The 17,484-nt window shown below is 45.0% G+C and overlaps 1 protein-coding gene across 5 annotated transcripts in view; it reads left to right on the top strand.

Moving 5' to 3' along the window:
* The first annotated feature begins 621 nt into the window (after positions 1-621).
* Positions 622-17,484, top strand: part of BAZ1B (bromodomain adjacent to zinc finger domain 1B) — a 47,794-nt gene continuing 30,931 nt past the window's right edge. For 3 of the 5 annotated variants that reach the window (XM_068210062.1, XM_068210063.1, XM_068210064.1), the window contains exons 1-7: positions 623-858; positions 7,056-7,172; positions 9,265-9,409; positions 10,227-10,425; positions 13,858-13,979; positions 14,374-14,571; positions 15,701-17,396. In XM_068210062.1, the coding sequence (XP_068066163.1) occupies positions 746-858; positions 7,056-7,172; positions 9,265-9,409; positions 10,227-10,425; positions 13,858-13,979; positions 14,374-14,571; positions 15,701-17,396 (2,590 nt within the window). In that variant the 5' untranslated portion in view covers positions 623-745. Of the gene's footprint in view, positions 859-7,055; positions 7,173-9,264; positions 9,410-10,226; positions 10,426-13,857; positions 13,980-14,373; positions 14,572-15,700; positions 17,397-17,484 lie in introns of all 5 variants that reach the window. The other 2 variants (XM_068210061.1, XM_068210065.1) reach the window with 2 other exon arrangements.

A 17,484-nucleotide genomic window follows, 5' to 3' on the forward strand; every position in this document is an offset into this window, starting at 1 on the left:
TTTTATCTTTTCTCCATTCCCAGGAGCAGCACCCACGGGGTGGTCGGGCCTCCTTCCCCATTGTCATAACAGCACCCAGGCCACAGCTCCTGCCTCTTCTTCAACCTCACCCGCCCCGGAGGCCGTCCCGTCGGAGCCGCCGCTCCGCTTCCCCACGGAGCGGAGGGACCCGGCGCCGAGGGGACGCTGAAAGGCCGCACCGCCGGGCGCCGCCCGCGCTTCCTATGAGAGCGGCTGCGCCCGCCACCCAACTCCCTACACTCCCACAATGCCCCGCGCCAGACGCGGAGGACAAAGCCCGGCTCGCGGCCCCGCGGGGATACCCGGATGGGCGCGAGGAGGGGCGGTGGCCGGAACGCGCTCTGATTGGTAGCCACGGGACTGGAGGGGGCGGAGTGCGCTGTGATTGGTCGCCGCGCGGCACGGGGGGAGGGCGGATAACGGGGGGCTACAAAATGGAGCCGCGCGCTGCGCCGCCACTTACATAACGCGACCTCTCACCCCGCCGCGCCGGCGGGGCGGGGCGAGGCGGCACGATCGACCGGCTGTGCGACCAATCCGCAGCTGGCGGAGCGGGCGCCTAGCCAATAGGCTGTCGGCGCCGCGGCGCAGGGGGAGGGCGCTGTGGGGCGGGGCGGCAGGGTCGGGGCGCGCGCGCGGGGCCGGTCCCGCCGCCCGCCGTGAGGGGGAGCGGAATCTCCCGCCATTTTTCAACCGTCCCGCCCGGGCCCCACCGGGTACCGCCATGGCGCCGCTACTCGGCCGCAAGCCGTTCCCGCTGGCTAAGCCATTGCCGCCGGGGGAGCCGGGCGAGCTGTTCGTCATCCCCCACACGCAGGAGGCCTTCCGCACCCGCGAGTATCCGCCGCACCGGGGCGCGGGGTGGTCGGGGCGGGTCCCGGGGCGGTGGAGCCGAACAAAGCCGTAGTGGGGTCGGGCGGGGAGCGGGACCGTGACGAGAGCTCGGCGAGCGCTGCCCTGGGCTCGGCGGGGTCGTTGTTCCCTGAGGAGCTCCCGAGCCTGTTCCAGGCGGGCGGAGGAAATGGGACAGCAACTCCGCGGAGCTGGAGCGGGCGGGGAGCGGAGCTAACGGGGACCGTCAAAGCGGGCTGTGAGAGCAATTCACGCACTCCTGGAGCGGTTGCGGACACTGGGGTCCCGCGGGCCAGGAGCACACTGGCACCGGAGGCTTCCTCAGTCCTTAAATTCTAGAGAATTCAAACAGCGGCAGGAGCTCTCGCTGTGTACATCCCGGGTTTTCGTTATGAGCGTATCTCTTCCTGGGCCGCTTTTGCATAAAAAACATTTTTTAATTTTTTTTTTCCCCTGCGTGTGACAGTCCTTGATCGCAGGAAGTGGTGCTGGGCCAGGCTGGTAACTGACAGAGCTGCGCAGCAGCAGAGTTACTGTCCGGATCCGCAGCAGGGCTGAAGGGGCAGGACCTCGGCGCTGTAACGTGCAGACTTTGCTGCTTCAGAAGGCTGGGTTGGTGTTTGTGTTACAGAAATCAGGATCTGAGTTGAGAACTAAGGAATGGCTCTAAGTGAGAGGTAATGCGTGAATATAGGAAGGAGGTGTTGGCAGTGTGGAAGACAAAGGGGCTCCAGAACTTCGATAGCCCCTGTGTTGAAGAATGTCATGTTTCTGCAGTGAACAGAACGGGCAGAGGAAGCGCCTAGGAAGGATTAAGTGGCTTTTGAAGAGGAAATGCATCTCTTGAGTGCAGATAGGCATTGTTAATGCACTCGCTCCAGTAAAACAAGATTAGGTGGAGTGTTGGAGACTTGCTTTTTAACTGTGTTTCAGATTAAAACATGCAGTCTGTGATGCCAACCTGCTCTTTTGGTGTGTGCAAACTGAAAGTAGCTCAGTCATCCACCTGACCAGGCAGTTCTTTTCTCTTTCCCTGTGAGGAGTGATTAGTGATCAAAAAGATGAGTTTAAGCCTAAATACTACTTTTATAAAAGAAGACATGGCTTTAAGGGCTGTCTGCCTTGTTGGAACAGCACAGGGGAGTTCTGAGGCTCCTTCTGAGAGCACCATTTTGTTGGGTGGCTCTTGTGGATCTAGTGAGTAGGTGGAGGACATGTTTCTGCGAACACTTGGGTGGTATTAAAATTAAGGGGGAAAAAATGATAGTTTCTCATCCTGAGAGGGGAGGGTGTTAGCAGTAGGGTTAGAAGGAAAGAAGAAACCCAAGACAAGCACTGAGGTTCTGGAGAGATGCTCTTTTCTTGGAGGAAGTATTTAATGGGGTGCTGTGGGAGGCAGCCTAGCATCTTCTAGAAAGTTCATCTTGGCAGACAGACGTCATGAGGCTAAAAAGAGAAACCAGGCAATGCTGGTTTTCTGCTTTGCCTTGTTTACAGTGTATAATATATGCTAGGCCAAAAGTGGAACAGAAAATTGCAAATGAGCCAGTGAGCTGGAGGGAGATGTTACCCAAGGAAGACTTGGAAGGTTTTTTTGGTCACTTCCATTTATCGTAGATAGTGCTGAGGAGGAGTGGCTGTAGAAGATGGGAGGGGCCTACTGAGAGTGTGCCAGGAGGTACCTGAGTTTTCACCCCGTGTTATTTATGCCAAGACCGGACAGAATATATTCTCCTGAATTTTTTTCTATTTTTAGAAATTATTCATCAGCTCTTCCCCTAAAGACTGTAAGTTCTTGTACTGCACAGCTACAAGTGAGGCATTTGAAGGACATCAAAATTTCTTAAAGCTTTTTTTTATTGTTAAGATTTGCAGCTGCTGCAGATTGGGTCACACAAAAAATGGAGACTGTGGTGGTGTGCATGAGGAGAGACATCTTCCCCTTGGGCTTGTGTTGTGGAAGTGTTTGCAGCAGTGGGAGTGGAATATGCTGGTCAGCAGAGTTCAGGTGTTTACTTGGCCTCTTTTTCCCTTGTAGCTTTATGGTGTTTCCTTTGCCAAATCCTGCAAAAACCTTGTAAGAGAAGTCCTGCTGTGTTGAACCCTTTGCATCCTGGCAAAGCCTCAGGTCTTGCTAATTGTGTGGGTGTGGGGATGGCGGATCATGGGGTAGCCAGGGATAGACTCATCCCTGCAGGAGCTCAGTGGGGTGTGCTCTGAGCTACCTGAAGTGTCAGGAAAATGCTTTGCACATGTACCGTGCTGTCACCAGTGCAGTGGATGCTGAACATTTGCAGTCTCCCAAATAGCCATTGTGTACCCTGGTGGGCAGTCAGCTCAGCTGTGGGCATATGGGTCTGCTGCAGCATGGTTTGGAAAACTGCTGCCGGATCAGGAGATATGCTGCATTCAGAGAGCTCAGCTGCCCTGGGCTGTTCCAGCCAAAGGTTTCCTTCAGCTTCCAGTTTTGGGAAGCTGTATTGTCTCCTCTCTGAATAAAAGCTTGTTGTCTTTCTTTAGTTCATACTTCTGTATGGTACCAGCGCAGGGAAGAAGAGGAGTTGGGCCGGGTTTGGCAGGTTAAAGGCTGCTGCTCACATCCTCACATGTGATACTGGCCAGACAAACTCTGCCTGGAAGGTGGCAGCACCAAGATGCTGTTGTGTCACACTCTCCAATTGCAGAAAAACTTTGCCACACATCCTTATAAATGTATCCACATTTCTGGGAAGTTTACCTTCTTGGCTAATGTAAGTGCAGACAATTTGGATAGAGTAAAACTTTTTTGGAGTCGATATTAGTGCTCTCTCAGAAATTACTAACTGAGGAAGAAGCAAACTGTTTTATTCTGCCAGCAGTTGTTTTGTGCAGTGGTTAGCTTGCTAATTTTTAAACATCTTTCTTTAAAAAGGTCCCCTTTTTCTACTGTAATTTTGTTTGTACTTTAATTTTGCTGTGTTTCAGCATTAGGTGATCTGCAGTGGGATGGAAACAGATGTGATGTATTAACACCTACACAGTGGATAGTCAGTTGCTTCATTTAGTATACATGTTATTAGTAGCTTTTTGGGCAATGTTCACAAGTAGCTTGTGTCCAGGATTTTTTATTTATTCCTGTGTTGGGAATTTTTGGCAATGGAGGCTCCAGCTATGTAGAGAGGTCGGTTGATTATGGCATACCAGGGGCATGATGACTTGCAGTCCTGGATCAGACCTGCTGAACAATCTGAAATTTCTTGGGTTTGTTTCCAGTCTGAGTGTAGAAGACAAACAGTATATATGTAGTGGAAAGTTTGAGCTATAGTAAACTTTGCAGAAATATCCTCCTGCATTTTGGCTTTGTGCTGGCCCCAGGAATTCAAAGTAGGACCTGACCTGGAGGTCTTGGCAGAGCACAAAGGTAGGGTCAACACTGTGGGACAAGTCTGGAGCCCTAGATAAGGTGTGTGTCCAGGGTCAGTGTTAGATGAGCGGACCAGCTGAAGGTGGAATTAAATTGCTTGGAAGAGGCAGATCTGAGCTGAACAGGGAATGACCCTCTCTGTTACTTCTAAATTCCAGGCTTGTCTGGGAAATGCGAGTCCTGATATGGTAAGGTTAAGCCTGTTCTCATAGGTGTGTACAAGGGAAAAGTTCATAGGGAAAAGTCTCTTGGATCTCCCTACTGATATCAGAAGTGATGTTAGGGGAAAAAGTACGTCATTCAGTTATTCCACAGATACACAGAGGGAAACCAAGGGGAGAATGCAGAGGGATTGCTGGATGAAGCTGGAGATGACTGCTGCTCCTGCATTTAAGCTCCTGTCTGCTGTGAGGATTGGATTTGGTTTTAATGCTGTTCTTTGTGGGAAAGGCACAGGAATAAATAGTATTATGGTTGCAACTTAGTCATTATTAAAGTGATTAATTGAATCATAGAATCTCAGAATGGTATGGGTTGGGATCTTAAAGCTCATCTTGTTCCACTCCCTGCTGTGGGCAGAGACACCTTTCACTAGACCAGGTTGCTCCAAGACCTGTCCAACCTGGCCCTAGGGATGGGGCAGCCACAGCTACTCTGGGCAACCTGTTGCAGTCCCAAGTTGCTGTAAATTCAAAGAAGATTCCTGGTTTCTTGTTTGATTTAATTTTTTATATTTTTTTTCTCTCCTACCTCAGCATCACTACAACAGGCATCACAGTGGCACTCTTGGGCTGGTCAGTGGGGCTTTGCAGATGAGCTGTGATTTTCTGCTCTACCACAATGATCACGCTTCCTGCCCCTGAACCACAGAACCTCTTGTTTCTGTGAAAAATTTTGTGCCTTTTAAACCCCAAGGAGGGTAAGAATGGGCCAGGCGGCTTGAATCATAGTGGGGTGATAACTTGTCAGGTCTTTTCTTCTGCTGAGAAGCAGGAGACTCCACAAGCACGATAAGCTGGGAGGCCATCGGGTTTCTGCTGGATTTTGCAGTGTGCTTCAGGAAAAGGGAGTACTGTGGCAGACTCTTCTGGAGTTGACTCTCTTCCTGGTTAATATCCTTGCATAGTGCGTGGTTAATATCCTTGCACTGATCACAGGGCAGGATTGCTGTGTCTGCAAGTTACCTGTACATCAACACCCATAATGCAGCTGCTGTACCTTGTTATGCTTTACCTTGGAGCTATGAGGAAACATTTAAGGAAATTTGCTTTGCTGGAGTTGTAATTCCGAATAGGAATCTTAAAAAAGATTCCTTGGTCACACTACAGTGTTCTTGAATGGCAAAAGGTGTGAGACACACTGAGTGCTTTGCTGTAGCTGGTGGCTCTGCCTGTGCAAGAGGGTGGAGCAATCTGCTGTTCCCACGAGGCTCTGCAAATCAGTGCTGGTGTGGCAGTCGGCTGAGCTGTGGCTGTACCCAGTGTGCCTTATGCTTCATGCTAGCTTTGCCACTGGAGGGCATATGCAGGAGAAGCAAAAGGTGCTTTTCTTGCTTCTCTTAGAATTTCTCCTCTTCCCATTAGAAGGCATGTGGCATTGATCACAGGGCAATTGGTGTGGATTTACACCACACTGATAATTGTGCCTGTGCATCTTCTGTCCATAGTGAGTGTGAAGTAGTTGCTCTCTGTTTACCCTGACTATTAATGACCACTAAGGTGGAGCAGGGAGAGCAGCCAAAGGTGCTCACAGCAGAGTAGCTATTGCTCTCTGCACCCCAGTGGCTTGCCCAGGCACCCTTTAATCATGTAATTCCACTTGGAATAACATAACCTTGAGGCAGGTTGTGACACAGGAGTGTCAGCACCTGAAGTGAGCCAACAAGAAAGACAGGGACTTTTTACAAGAGCATAAAGTGACAGGACCAGTGGGTATGGTTTCAAATTAAAAGAGAGTAGGTTTGGATTAGATATTAGGAAGAAGTTCTTTGCTGTGTGGATGGTGAGCTCCTGGCACAGGTTGTCTAGAGAAGCTGTGGAAGTGTTCAAGGCCAGGTTGGACAGGGCTCGAAGTGACCTAGTGTAGTCCCTGCCCATGGCAGGGGGGTGGAACAAGATTGACTTTAATGTCCCTTCTGACCCAAACCATTCTGGGATTCTGTGATCCCATGAAGCAGGTGATGTTGGTGAGAGAGCTCCTCATGTTGAAACCAGAGGAAAAAATGGCCTTTCTAGGGGTTTCAGTTTCAAATGGTTTAGGTTGTTTTATTTTTCTTTTGTCAAAAGACTGGGGTGATGGGTAGCCTGGTAATTTGCATCTGGATTTTGTAACACCACCATAAGGCATTGGTAGTAGCAGTGCCACAACAGTTACTGCCAGGAATTTAGCAGCAATCCATGCTGTACTTCCTGCATGTGCCTGTGTCATTGATTGTGCTGTTTTCCAGTGTATCAGACTGGAAAAGCTGAAAAGTAAGTTAGCAATGCTGTGAAACCTTCAGCCATCTGTGTTCCCCTTGTGCAGTGCAGCTGAGCTCTTGGTGGTGTGGAATCTTCTGTGCCAGGATGAGCAGGACAGGCATTTTGGCCTCAGAAAGCACCAACACATTTGATTTAGCACAGCATCCTCATGGTAGTCACAGGGTTAGACTGTACTGAGGCTCTCCTTAGCCTTTGTACACTCCAGTCATAAGAGTTTAATTAAATTTCACTGTTTCGTGCTATGGTGATTTTGCTTTCCACTGCATAAATCCTGTTTTCCTGAGCTGCCACTCATACAGAGAGTACGAAGCACGTTTAGAGCGATACAGCGAGCGGATCTGGACATGCAAGAGCACAGGAAGCAGCCAGCTGACACACAAAGAGGCTTGGGAGGAGGAGCAGGAAGTTGCTGAGCTGTAAGTACTGGTGGAGATGTGGGTTTGTGCCTATCTTTAGGTGTTGGGGTGTAAGAGTGGGCTTGGGGATGTGTGGCTAGTTTGTGAGGTGAGGTAAGGAGCTGTAAGGAGATCTGGGGATTCTGGAGTTGAAAGCAAACAAATTAAGTCCAAATTTTAAACCATCACTAATACAATTGGGTAATTTACTTATTTGGTGCTGTATCTTGGTATTACTTGAACCAAAATATTTCAGCATATGGCACTTGGCATATTTTAAAGCCCCTGGAGTGTTGGGAATATTTTAGAGGGAAAGATAACAAATCTTGAACAATGTACAGTCAAAATAGAATAAAAGGAGTCGGTTGAAGTGTTTGAGGTCAGCCAGGTACACACGTGTAATTATTTTCTCCAGATCTGCATTAGAGTCGATGAACTAATTTAAAAAAAAAATGTAGTGAGATTTTGGGGAATCTGCTCTACTTGAAACAAGAGTCCTTGTTCTGTGCAAATTGTGTTCCTCTGGGCTGCTGTGGCCCTGACCTCTTCCTCTAGCCCACAGGAATCCTTGGATGAGCTCCAGCATGGCCTTTGTCATAGAAGTGAATTTCCTGTAAAGATGCAAGTCCTTGTCTCTACCAACACATATAATTTACTGTGTGATTACCAAATTGTAGGAATTATGCCAAACAAGTGATGTATTTCTCCATTCTGTCAACTGATGACTTGGACTTCTGTGACTTTTTTTCCCCTGGATATAAACTGTGGAGAATGTCAGCGGTACCACCTAAGAGGTGGAATTTTCTGCTGCCTCTCTTCATGTTTCTGATCCATTGGCAAAGAGTTCACAGCCTTTTCCTAAGGAGAAATTCACCATCATTTGTGGTTAATCACAGCCTTAAAGCCAACAAATAAGAAGCCCATTTGCTAATAGTCCTAATTTCTTTGAGGGGTAATGCACTACTGCCTTCAGGCTTTGCTCCCTGGTGTTCATGTTTGAGAGGGCAGGGGAAGTGCAGAGGCAGCTCCATAAACTTAAAAGACTGAGTCAAAACTCAGTGGTCTGCTGCTGCTTCCTTTTGGTTGTCTGTGTTGGGTTGATTGACCACTTCTGGAAACATTAAGAAATGTCAATGAAACAGAAATGGGAAATTTCTCAATAAAAAATGTAGCTATAGTCTCTCTAATATGAGAGGTGGGGGGTAGGGTCTGGGAAGATTCTGTGAAATTAGATTTTGGTCTTGTCTCTTTGAAACGGGATGAAAAGTTTCCCAGGTAGTTTGTCTGCTTTAATACCTGACACTAAGCTGAATAAAAAAGTTCATTTAGACAGGTTGCTAAAGGGATAAATTTGCTTATGGCAGTTGTAACACAGCACATATAGCTGAGGGCTCTCAGCCACGGATCCTGGAGTCTGGGAAGATGAAAGTGCTTTGGAAAAATTGAGTATTTTTTTCCTCCTTATGGTAACTTGAAACAGACTTTACTTTTTAGCCAGAAGGCTTTATGCAACATATGCCTTAGTGTCCCTGCCAGCTTCCTGAGGTCAGCTTTTAGAAGGGAAAGAAGGGAAGTTTAATGTCACAGTCCTTTCTTTTCTTTGAATGGAAAAGTTTGAAGATCATGACATGTGAAACACACAAGATATTTTTCTCTGGCAAGATAATATGATTGTGTAAACCTGCCCCTGTCTTTACTGCACTGGCAGCCTGTTGGGGGAGAAGGAAATACTAAATCTTTATCAGACTGTTGGTGTTAGTGGAAACAAGCATTTTAAAGTAACAAGCCCCAGGACAATTGTGTCATCTTGATCTATGTTTAATATCTAATAGAGAAACAGTAATAACCATCATGAAAGGGTTCACACTCAGTGCTGCTCTTCCTCAGTGTTTACAGTATTCCTTCTGGGGAGGACCAGGACAATTGGGATTTTCATGCCAGCTAACACCTGGGGAAGGGAGAGGAGCAAAAAGCCCTTGGATGTTTGCATGCTAATGGAGCATCTGCCTTGAAGGTCCTTGTGGCTGTTAACACAAGGAATTGGGAAATAGAAGGGTACTTTGCACTTGGGCTTTTATTCCCTCGAATAATGAAAACTTCTGTGCTTGCTCAGCTTAAAGGAGGAGTTTCCTATCTGGTATGAGAAACTGGTCCTGGAAATAGTCCACCACAACACTGTGTCATTGGAAAAGTTGGTGGATGCAGCTTGGTTGGAGATCATGACCAAATTCGCAGTGGGTGAAGAGTGTGACTTTGAGGTAAGGATATGTTTTCCATTTTATCCTGTGCTTCTGCATAGGGTTAATTCCAGATAGCTAAAGGTAAGAGATGGGAAGAATATGTTAGCCACTCAAGTTATTAGAAGGATGTGAAAATTTATTCTCTATAGAATCCCAGTGACAGCACCTGCTTTTGGATGGAAAATGGTTCTGTAGGCCATACTTCTGGTGGAAGGTGTCCCTGTCCATGGCAGGGATTTGGAACGGGACGGTTTTTAGGGGCCCTCCAACTCAAACCATTCCAGGATCCTGAAATAATAGCAAGCAAAAAATGACTAATATGGGTGTGCATGGGAAACAGATAAAATTGTTATATTGCTTAAATATGTGATGATCTGTTTATATATAAATACATTATTTAATTAGAAGAAATTAAAAATTATCATCTGTCATAATCTTTTCACTTGACACATTGCCAGAAGGAACAGTACTCTGAAACAAATGGAGCCTGAAGTCAAAGCTTTTAAATCTCTAAAAAAACCATAAAGATCTGAAAATTCCCTCTAAAACTGGGAATGTTGCTGAAAAGTCCAACTTTTTGAAAATGGGGAGGAGTTAATGTTGTGTGTGGCCAATGTTTAAGACATAGTCTCTAAACTGGGGTTGCTGAGAACACACTTGCTCATTATGCACATACTGTGTCCTTAGGCTGAGAATGCAGCATTGGAAAACACCATAGATTGGGAGTTTTGCTTTTAGGTCATCTTAGCTGGTATTTTTCCCTTCTTCATAGTGTTAAAGCCCGTTAGCTCACCTGTTTTGTTCAAGTTCAATCTTTATTAATATTTCTGTGCAGGTTGGTAAGGAGAAAATGTTGCCAGTAAAAGTTGTGAAAATGCATCCCCTGGAGAAAGTTGATGAAGAGGCCTCGGAAAAAAAATCTGACGGAGCTTGTGATTCTCCGTCTAGTGACAAGGAGAACTCCAGCCAGGCAGCCCAGGACAACCAGAAGGAAGCTATGCTGAAGGAGGATGACAGCAGGAGGGATAGTATGAGTAAGTAGAGAGACAGCATGGCAGTAGGTAGCACCTGGCAGTGAGTGTTGGAGTTTGCTCAGTAATCAAATTTACATCTCGGTGCTGGGCTGTTAATGGCTAAACAGTGTTATATGGTGAAAATCCAGAAGTTATCCTTCTTAGTGGTTAATTTTTGGGGCATCAGTGCTGTTGTCTTTCAGCTGTTCTTGCCTGATTTAAAGGAAAAAATGTGCTGTCATTCTAAGGTGTAATACCAAAAGCAATGCATGAAATGTATAAACATCTAAAGTATAACAAGTGTATTTAAAAAAACAGTTAGGGGAACAGCAAAGGTTCGTTCAGAATTATAAAATTCTGCTGCAGTGCTCATCCTCAGTGGAAACCTCCCTGCTTCTAAAGTGTGTTATTTTGGAGTCAGAGACAAGCTCTAATTCTCTTTGTCCCCAGTTATAATAAAAAAGGAGGGTTTTTTTATTTTTAGTTTATTCTCTTTCCAGTTTTCATATGTTTAGATAAAATATTATTTTTTCCCTGACAGTTCGAAATAAAGCATCCTTTAAAACCTTTTTCCTCTTTCGTATGCTCTTCCTGGTGCAGAAATAAGTAGTGCTGTCCAAAAAACAACTAACCCCCCCTGAAAAAAAGACACACAAAAAAAAAAAAAAAACCAAAAAAAACAAATCCCAAACAAACACATTTTGTCCTGTCCTTATTAAAATGGAATTATAAGATTCTTTAAAACAGATTACAAAAAGTGTTTTCAAACAAACCTATCCCAATCCCACAATGTAGTTCTAACCTTGAGAGCTTTATTTTCAAGTCTCATAAATGAATAAACTGTTGGCATTTGTAAATAGTGACTCCAGCATTCAGGAAAGCTGTGTAATCCCCTCTAATGTGGGAAAGAGGAAACTTTGAAAATAGCCCAGCAAGAAAATAGTGAAGTCAGGAGCGGAAAAGAAGTCATACCAAGGTCTAGTCCTGAGCTTAAAAATTGTCAGCTGTTTTTGATGGGTACTGTTATGAGCTGTTCTGATTTCATTGTACTGTTCTTTGTAATCAGGAAGCAAAAAAAGGTGTTTCAGAAACAATCTGGCCTTATACACATCACTGGAAACAGGGGTTGGGCTTGGAGAGGGGCTAATGATGCTTTATTTATTTATACATGTATTTTTATTGAGTGGTGATTCTCTTGAGATGCCACATAAGAGGCGTGGGAAGTACCTTTTACTTCATAAATGCTTAGTGATCAAATTTACAGCAGCAATTTTGGATTTGGATGTTTAAAAAAGATTTACCATGATCCTTTGGGCATGGGTGTGTGGTATTCCAGCAGCTGTGGGAAGCACTCCAAGATTGTATACTGCAAGGAATGAGGGTTCCTGCTCTTGTTTCAGTCCCTGACTCAGTTGGTTCTGGCCTGTATGTAGTCACCTCTGGAAGCTGGGACTGTCCTCCCCTTCCTGGGAAAGATGAACCTAAACATTTTCCACTTCAAGGTGCTGGCAGAGTCATAACCTAAGCAGTAAACATGCATTCTTTTATTTCTTTTCCTTGTACATATGCTGTTACTAAAAGGCTATTTTATTGCTAATGCTTTTATATTCTGGGTTATAACAGAAAATAGGGTCATAGTAACATCATTGACACAAATTCATCCAGAGTGAATATAATTATGTAGCATTTCTTACAGTTATACTGCAGACTACGGAAGTAGGAAATGTTGAGTTGCATTCACAGAGGCTGGGGGTTTCCGGCGACACTGACCTGGACTTTTTCTCTCTAATAATGGTCACATGTGGCCACATGATGTGGGTTGAAGTCACTACACTAGAGTGAGTAACTGGAAGCAGTAACAAGCTCTGTATAACTGTGATGTAGGAGCTCTGTGTGCCTGTGCACGCAAGAGGGGACAGAGCAAACCTTGGCAGTTCTATTAATACTTGTGTCAAACTTGCTGGTTTTGTTGGAGGAGGAATGAAGTAGAGAAAGGTAGTTTCAGTCTCTCTGCTTAGGAGTCTACTTTCATTCAGAAACTAAAAATACAGCATTATACCAGCTTTGTTGCATCATTTGTGTTTGAAGTGACTTTATATTTTTAGTTGCTATGAGAATGAACTCTGGAAGATCTGCCAGAGCAAGGAAAGTCTAGATTGTCATGAAAATTGATGGTGAATTGCTGAAGGATGGTTCTGTAGCTTGAGCCGGACTTGGAACCTGTACTACTCTGGACAATCCGATATAAAGTGAATACAGGAGACAACACAATATAGATGATTTAGAAATACAGAATCACCTGTGTTGAAAGGGACCTTAAAGATGCTCTTATTCCAGCCCCCCTGCTATGGGCAGGGACACCTTCCACTAGACTATTTTCCTAAGAGCTTCATCCACGTGGCTTTGAACTCTTCCAGTAGGAAGAGTTGTAATAAATGTATGTTTTATTACAATAGAATGCAACAATAAATGAAGTTGGCTTTTTAAAATTAACTTCAGGATGGAATGGATAATAATTTCTTACTGACCCAAATATCCAGGTGCTGTTTGATGGAATCTAGACAGTAAATCACAAAAGAAGAGGTCACTTGGGTTTATACCATGTTAGGTATAATGATACTGGAGCTTCAGTGCTCTTTTACGTGATTCTGAGATCTGTATTCTTAAGTTTTATTTAGGTGTAACATCTACTTTGATTCTCTATGTATTTAGTAGATTATTACTCTCATCCCTCATGCTTGCTTTATTGTTTTATTTGAATCCTAGGAAGAAATTCTTTCCTGTGAGAGTGGTGAGCCCCTGGCACAGGTTGCCCAGAATAGCTGTGCCTGCCCAATCCCTAGAAGTGTCCAAGACCAGGTTGGGCAGGGCTTGGAGCATGCTGGTCTAGTGGAAGGTGTCTCTGGTCTAATGAAAGGGGGAGTGGAATGAGATGAGCTTTAAGGTCTCTTCCAACTCACACTATTCCATGATTCTGTGGTAGCCACAAACATAAAAATATTTGGAGATTGCTTTCTTAAGACAAAACCAAGTCAGCAATTCCTGCCATGGAACTATTTCAAAGAAGCAAGGGCTATTTGAGGTGTTCCCTTAGAAGGTTTAGTGGTTGGATTATATCTCCCCTTCATAAACCTTATAGACGTTTTCTACCTTTGTGTAGGTGGTTGCAGCTTACTGTCTGCAGAGAGATGGGTTTAAATGAAGATGGTCCTTTGTACTCTTTGAAGATAGGTGTTACCTCCTTAGTTCAGAGCTGGTCTGGGCCTCCATTCCCAGCCTGTATCTTCCAGCTATTTCTAAAACCCATTTGGGTTATATTCCTAATGTTCTAGTTCAACCAAACACTGTACAGATAGCAAGAAGTAGGATGCCCCATCCAGTGGTGGTTTGGATTTTTTAACCTTTCTTTTTTTTACTGTAATAATAAGACAGTGTCTCACCTTCTTTTATCAGATGATCGAGCACGTAGGTCTCCTCGAAAGCTTCCCACTTCATTGAAGAAGGAAGAAAAGAAGTGGGTCCCACCTAAATTCCTGCCACACAAATATGATGTCAAACTGAAAAATGAAGATAAGGTGAGTTGTCTGCTTGAGTCCTTTCTAGTGCTGCCCTCAAAGAGTACTATGTGCAGAGGTGCTCCTTTGGTCTCAGGAAAAAAATCAAACATGAGTATGTAAAAGCTTTAAAGTCAGTAGCAAGCACAAGCTGGAGGAAGGTCAGAGATAAAACAGTGGGCTTTGGCAAAAAATCTGCATCATAAACTCATGGGTTTTAACTGTTTTGGCTATCTGATTCTCCTACCAATCTCTGTATGTCTCGGTTCTGTCTTTCCAAGAGAGCTTTGAATGAGCAAAGAGTTTTTGGACATGAAGCAGTACAATGATCCTAGTTCCTTATAGGCATATGATCTGTATTGATAATGTGGTTAGAAGTTAATCATTAACAGTGTGTCTATTTGTTATCTCCAAGATCATCAGCAACGTTCCAGCAGATAGCTTAGTCCGTACAGAACGTCCTCCCAACAAGGAGATCCTGAGGTACTTTATTCGTCACAATGCGCTACGTGCTGGCACGTGTGAGAATGCCCCGTGGGTTGTGGAGGATGAGTTAGTGAAGAAGTACTCTCTCCCCAGTAAATTCAGTGACTTCTTGCTTGACCCACATAAGGTAAGAATTCACAGAAGTACCTGCTTTGCTTTGCCACCCATTCCTTGGGTCTTGGCAGAGACCTCAGTGTACTGGTTGGGTTTTAGAATCACAAAATCATTAGGGTTGGAAACGCCCTGTAAGATCATCAAACCTAACCCAGCACCAAGGCCACCACTAAACCATGTCCCCAAGTGCCAATTCCACATATCTGTTAAATCCAGAGAGAAGCAGAGCAGGAAAACCTACTTTTTTGAAGGTTGACCTTTTGAGAGGTGACATGGCTTGAACATCTGGAACAGTGGTCTGCTTAGAAAATTTGAGATGCCTTTTAATTTTTCCAGTGGTTTGCATTGCTTGTCTATGAGTAAAGACATGATTTCCTGGTGTAAGAGAAATGGGAGAGCTACAGTCTTTATATGGTAGTGTCAGGTATTGGGCCCAAGACCTGGATGCGTGTGACTTCATTAGGCCTGGTCCATGTACAGGGCTGCAATGAGCGATGGCAGATACTACAAATTTAGTACTGAATACATATATAGCATGAATGGGTTCTTCCAGCCCTTAGTGCTAACCAGCCAAGTATAATATTAACCAACTAAATGCTATACCATGAAATGTGCTGTTTTAAAATTATCTTCTGGTGTAGAAAGCACTATTTTGTTCATTCAGTAAATTCACTTTTTTGTAGACTGTCAGGTGTTGTTCTAAAAGTAGAAGATAAATATTTGTTGAGGACAAGGGGGAATGACTTCAAACTCACACAGAGTAGGTTTAAATTGAATACTGGGAAAAATTTCTTCCCTGTGGGGGTGATGAGGCCCTGGCACAAGTTGCCCAGAGAAACTGTGGCTGCCTCATCCCTGGAAGTGTCCCAAGCCTAGGCTGAACAAGGCTTGGAGCAACCTGGTCTAGTGGTGTCCATGCCTGTGGCAGGGGTTGGAATGAGATGATCTTTATGGTCCCTCCGAACCCAGGCCATTCTCTGACTGTGATTATGATTGCGGAAGCCTGCTACCCTTAATGCAGTGAGCAATTTCATTAGAAACAAACATTAAAACATGGGCAAAAATAATTGCCAGAAAGAGATCTAGGTAACTTTTATTTACCTTTCAATATTAATACAAAATCATTCTTCCTTTAATTTTAGTATATGGCTCTCAATCCCTCAACCAAGAGGAAGAGCTCTCGATCGCCTGACAGAAAGCTTCCTAAGAAATCCAAAGCTGACGGATCTTCACTGGGACAGCCACTGAGTCCAACCCTGTGGTGTCATGTGCATTTGGAAAAATCTATAATTGGCTCTCCGCTGAAGGTGAAAAACTCTAAGAACTCAAATTGTCCTAAAGAGGAGCTGGAAGAGGTGATGAAAATTGTGTCACCTGCTAAACTTGGTTCTAACTTTCACATTCCAAAGAGGAGCCGACTAGGAAAGGGCAACAACAAATCCTTGGACAAAAAGCAAAGAGGCAAAAGGGTTCTGAATGGGCAGAAGTCATCGGGGAAGGCAAAGTCTCCCAGGAAAGGTTTGAAGACCCCCAAGATGAAAATGAAACAAATGACACTGCTGGACATGGCTAAAGGTACCACTAAGGTGTCCAGGGCTCCCAGGAATTCTGGAGGCACTCCTGGATCTTCCAGGAAACCCCAGAAACATCTGCCTCCTGCAGCACTCCATCTCATTGCCTACTACAAAGAAAACAAAGACCGGGAAGACAAAAAAAGTGCTCTTTCCTGCATCATCTCCAAAACAGCTCGGCTGCTTTCCAATGAGGACCGTGCTCGTCTCCCCGAGGATTTAAGAGGGTTGGTACAGAAACGCTATGAGCTCCTGGAACACAGGAAGAGATGGGCCACCATGACTGAGGAACAGCGGAAGGAGTACATGAAGAAGAAGAGGGAAAAGCTGAAAGAGAAACTGAAGGAAAGAGCAAAGGAGCGGAAGGAGAAGGAGATGAAGGAAAAACTGGAAAAACAGAGGAGATTTGAGGACCAAGATCTGAAAGGGAAGACATTGCCTACTTTTAAATTGGTTGATACTCCAGAGGGGCTTCCTAACACACTTTTTGGGGATGTGGCCATGGTGGTGGAGTTCCTGAGCTGTTACTCAGGGTTATTGATGCCAGATGCTCAGTATCCCATCACAGCAGTGTCCCTGATGGAAGCCCTTTGTGCAGAAAAGGGAGGCTTCCTGTACTTGAACAGAGTACTGGTCATCCTCTTACAGACCCTGCTGCAGGATGAAATTGCTGAGGATTATGCTGAGCTGGGAATGAAACTTTCTGAAATCCCACTTACTCTGCATTCCGCTTCCGAGTTGGTTCGCCTGTGCCTGCGCAAGTCAGATGTGCAAGAGGAAAGCGAGGTCTCAGATAATGTAGATGAAAGTAAGGATTCAGCAGCTTTCGAGGATAATGAGGTACAGGATGAGTTTTTGGAGAAACTGGAGACATCGGAGTTCTTTGAGCTGACTCCTGAAGAGAAATTGCGGATCCTTGGAGCGCTGTGTCACCGGATCCTAATGACGTACTCAGTGCAGGACCATGTGGAGTCCAAGCAGCAGGCCTCGGCTGAGCTGTGGAAAGAGCGCCTGGCTGTCCTGAAGGAGGAGAATGACAAAAAGAGGGCAGAGAAACAGAAGAGAAAAGAAATGGTGGCTAAAACGAGGGAGAACGGGAAAGAAGAGCAGATGATGGGAAGAAATGAGAAGAAAAAACACGAAATTATGAAAATAGAGCACCGGGTAGAAATCGAAGCCGATGATATGATCAGTGCTGTGAAGAGCAGGCGCCTTCTTGCCATCCAAGCCAAGAAAGAGAGGGAGCAACAAGAAATACAAATGAGAGGTAAGAAAAATTACCTAGTCAGTAGAGTGTGTGTTGTGGAATAACTTCATGGCAAAAATAACAGCCTGTTTTCATAAGCATTGTCTGA

This window comes from Anomalospiza imberbis, chromosome 20, assembly GCF_031753505.1.
Source record: "Anomalospiza imberbis isolate Cuckoo-Finch-1a 21T00152 chromosome 20, ASM3175350v1, whole genome shotgun sequence".
Lineage (NCBI taxonomy): Eukaryota > Metazoa > Chordata > Aves > Passeriformes > Viduidae > Anomalospiza > Anomalospiza imberbis.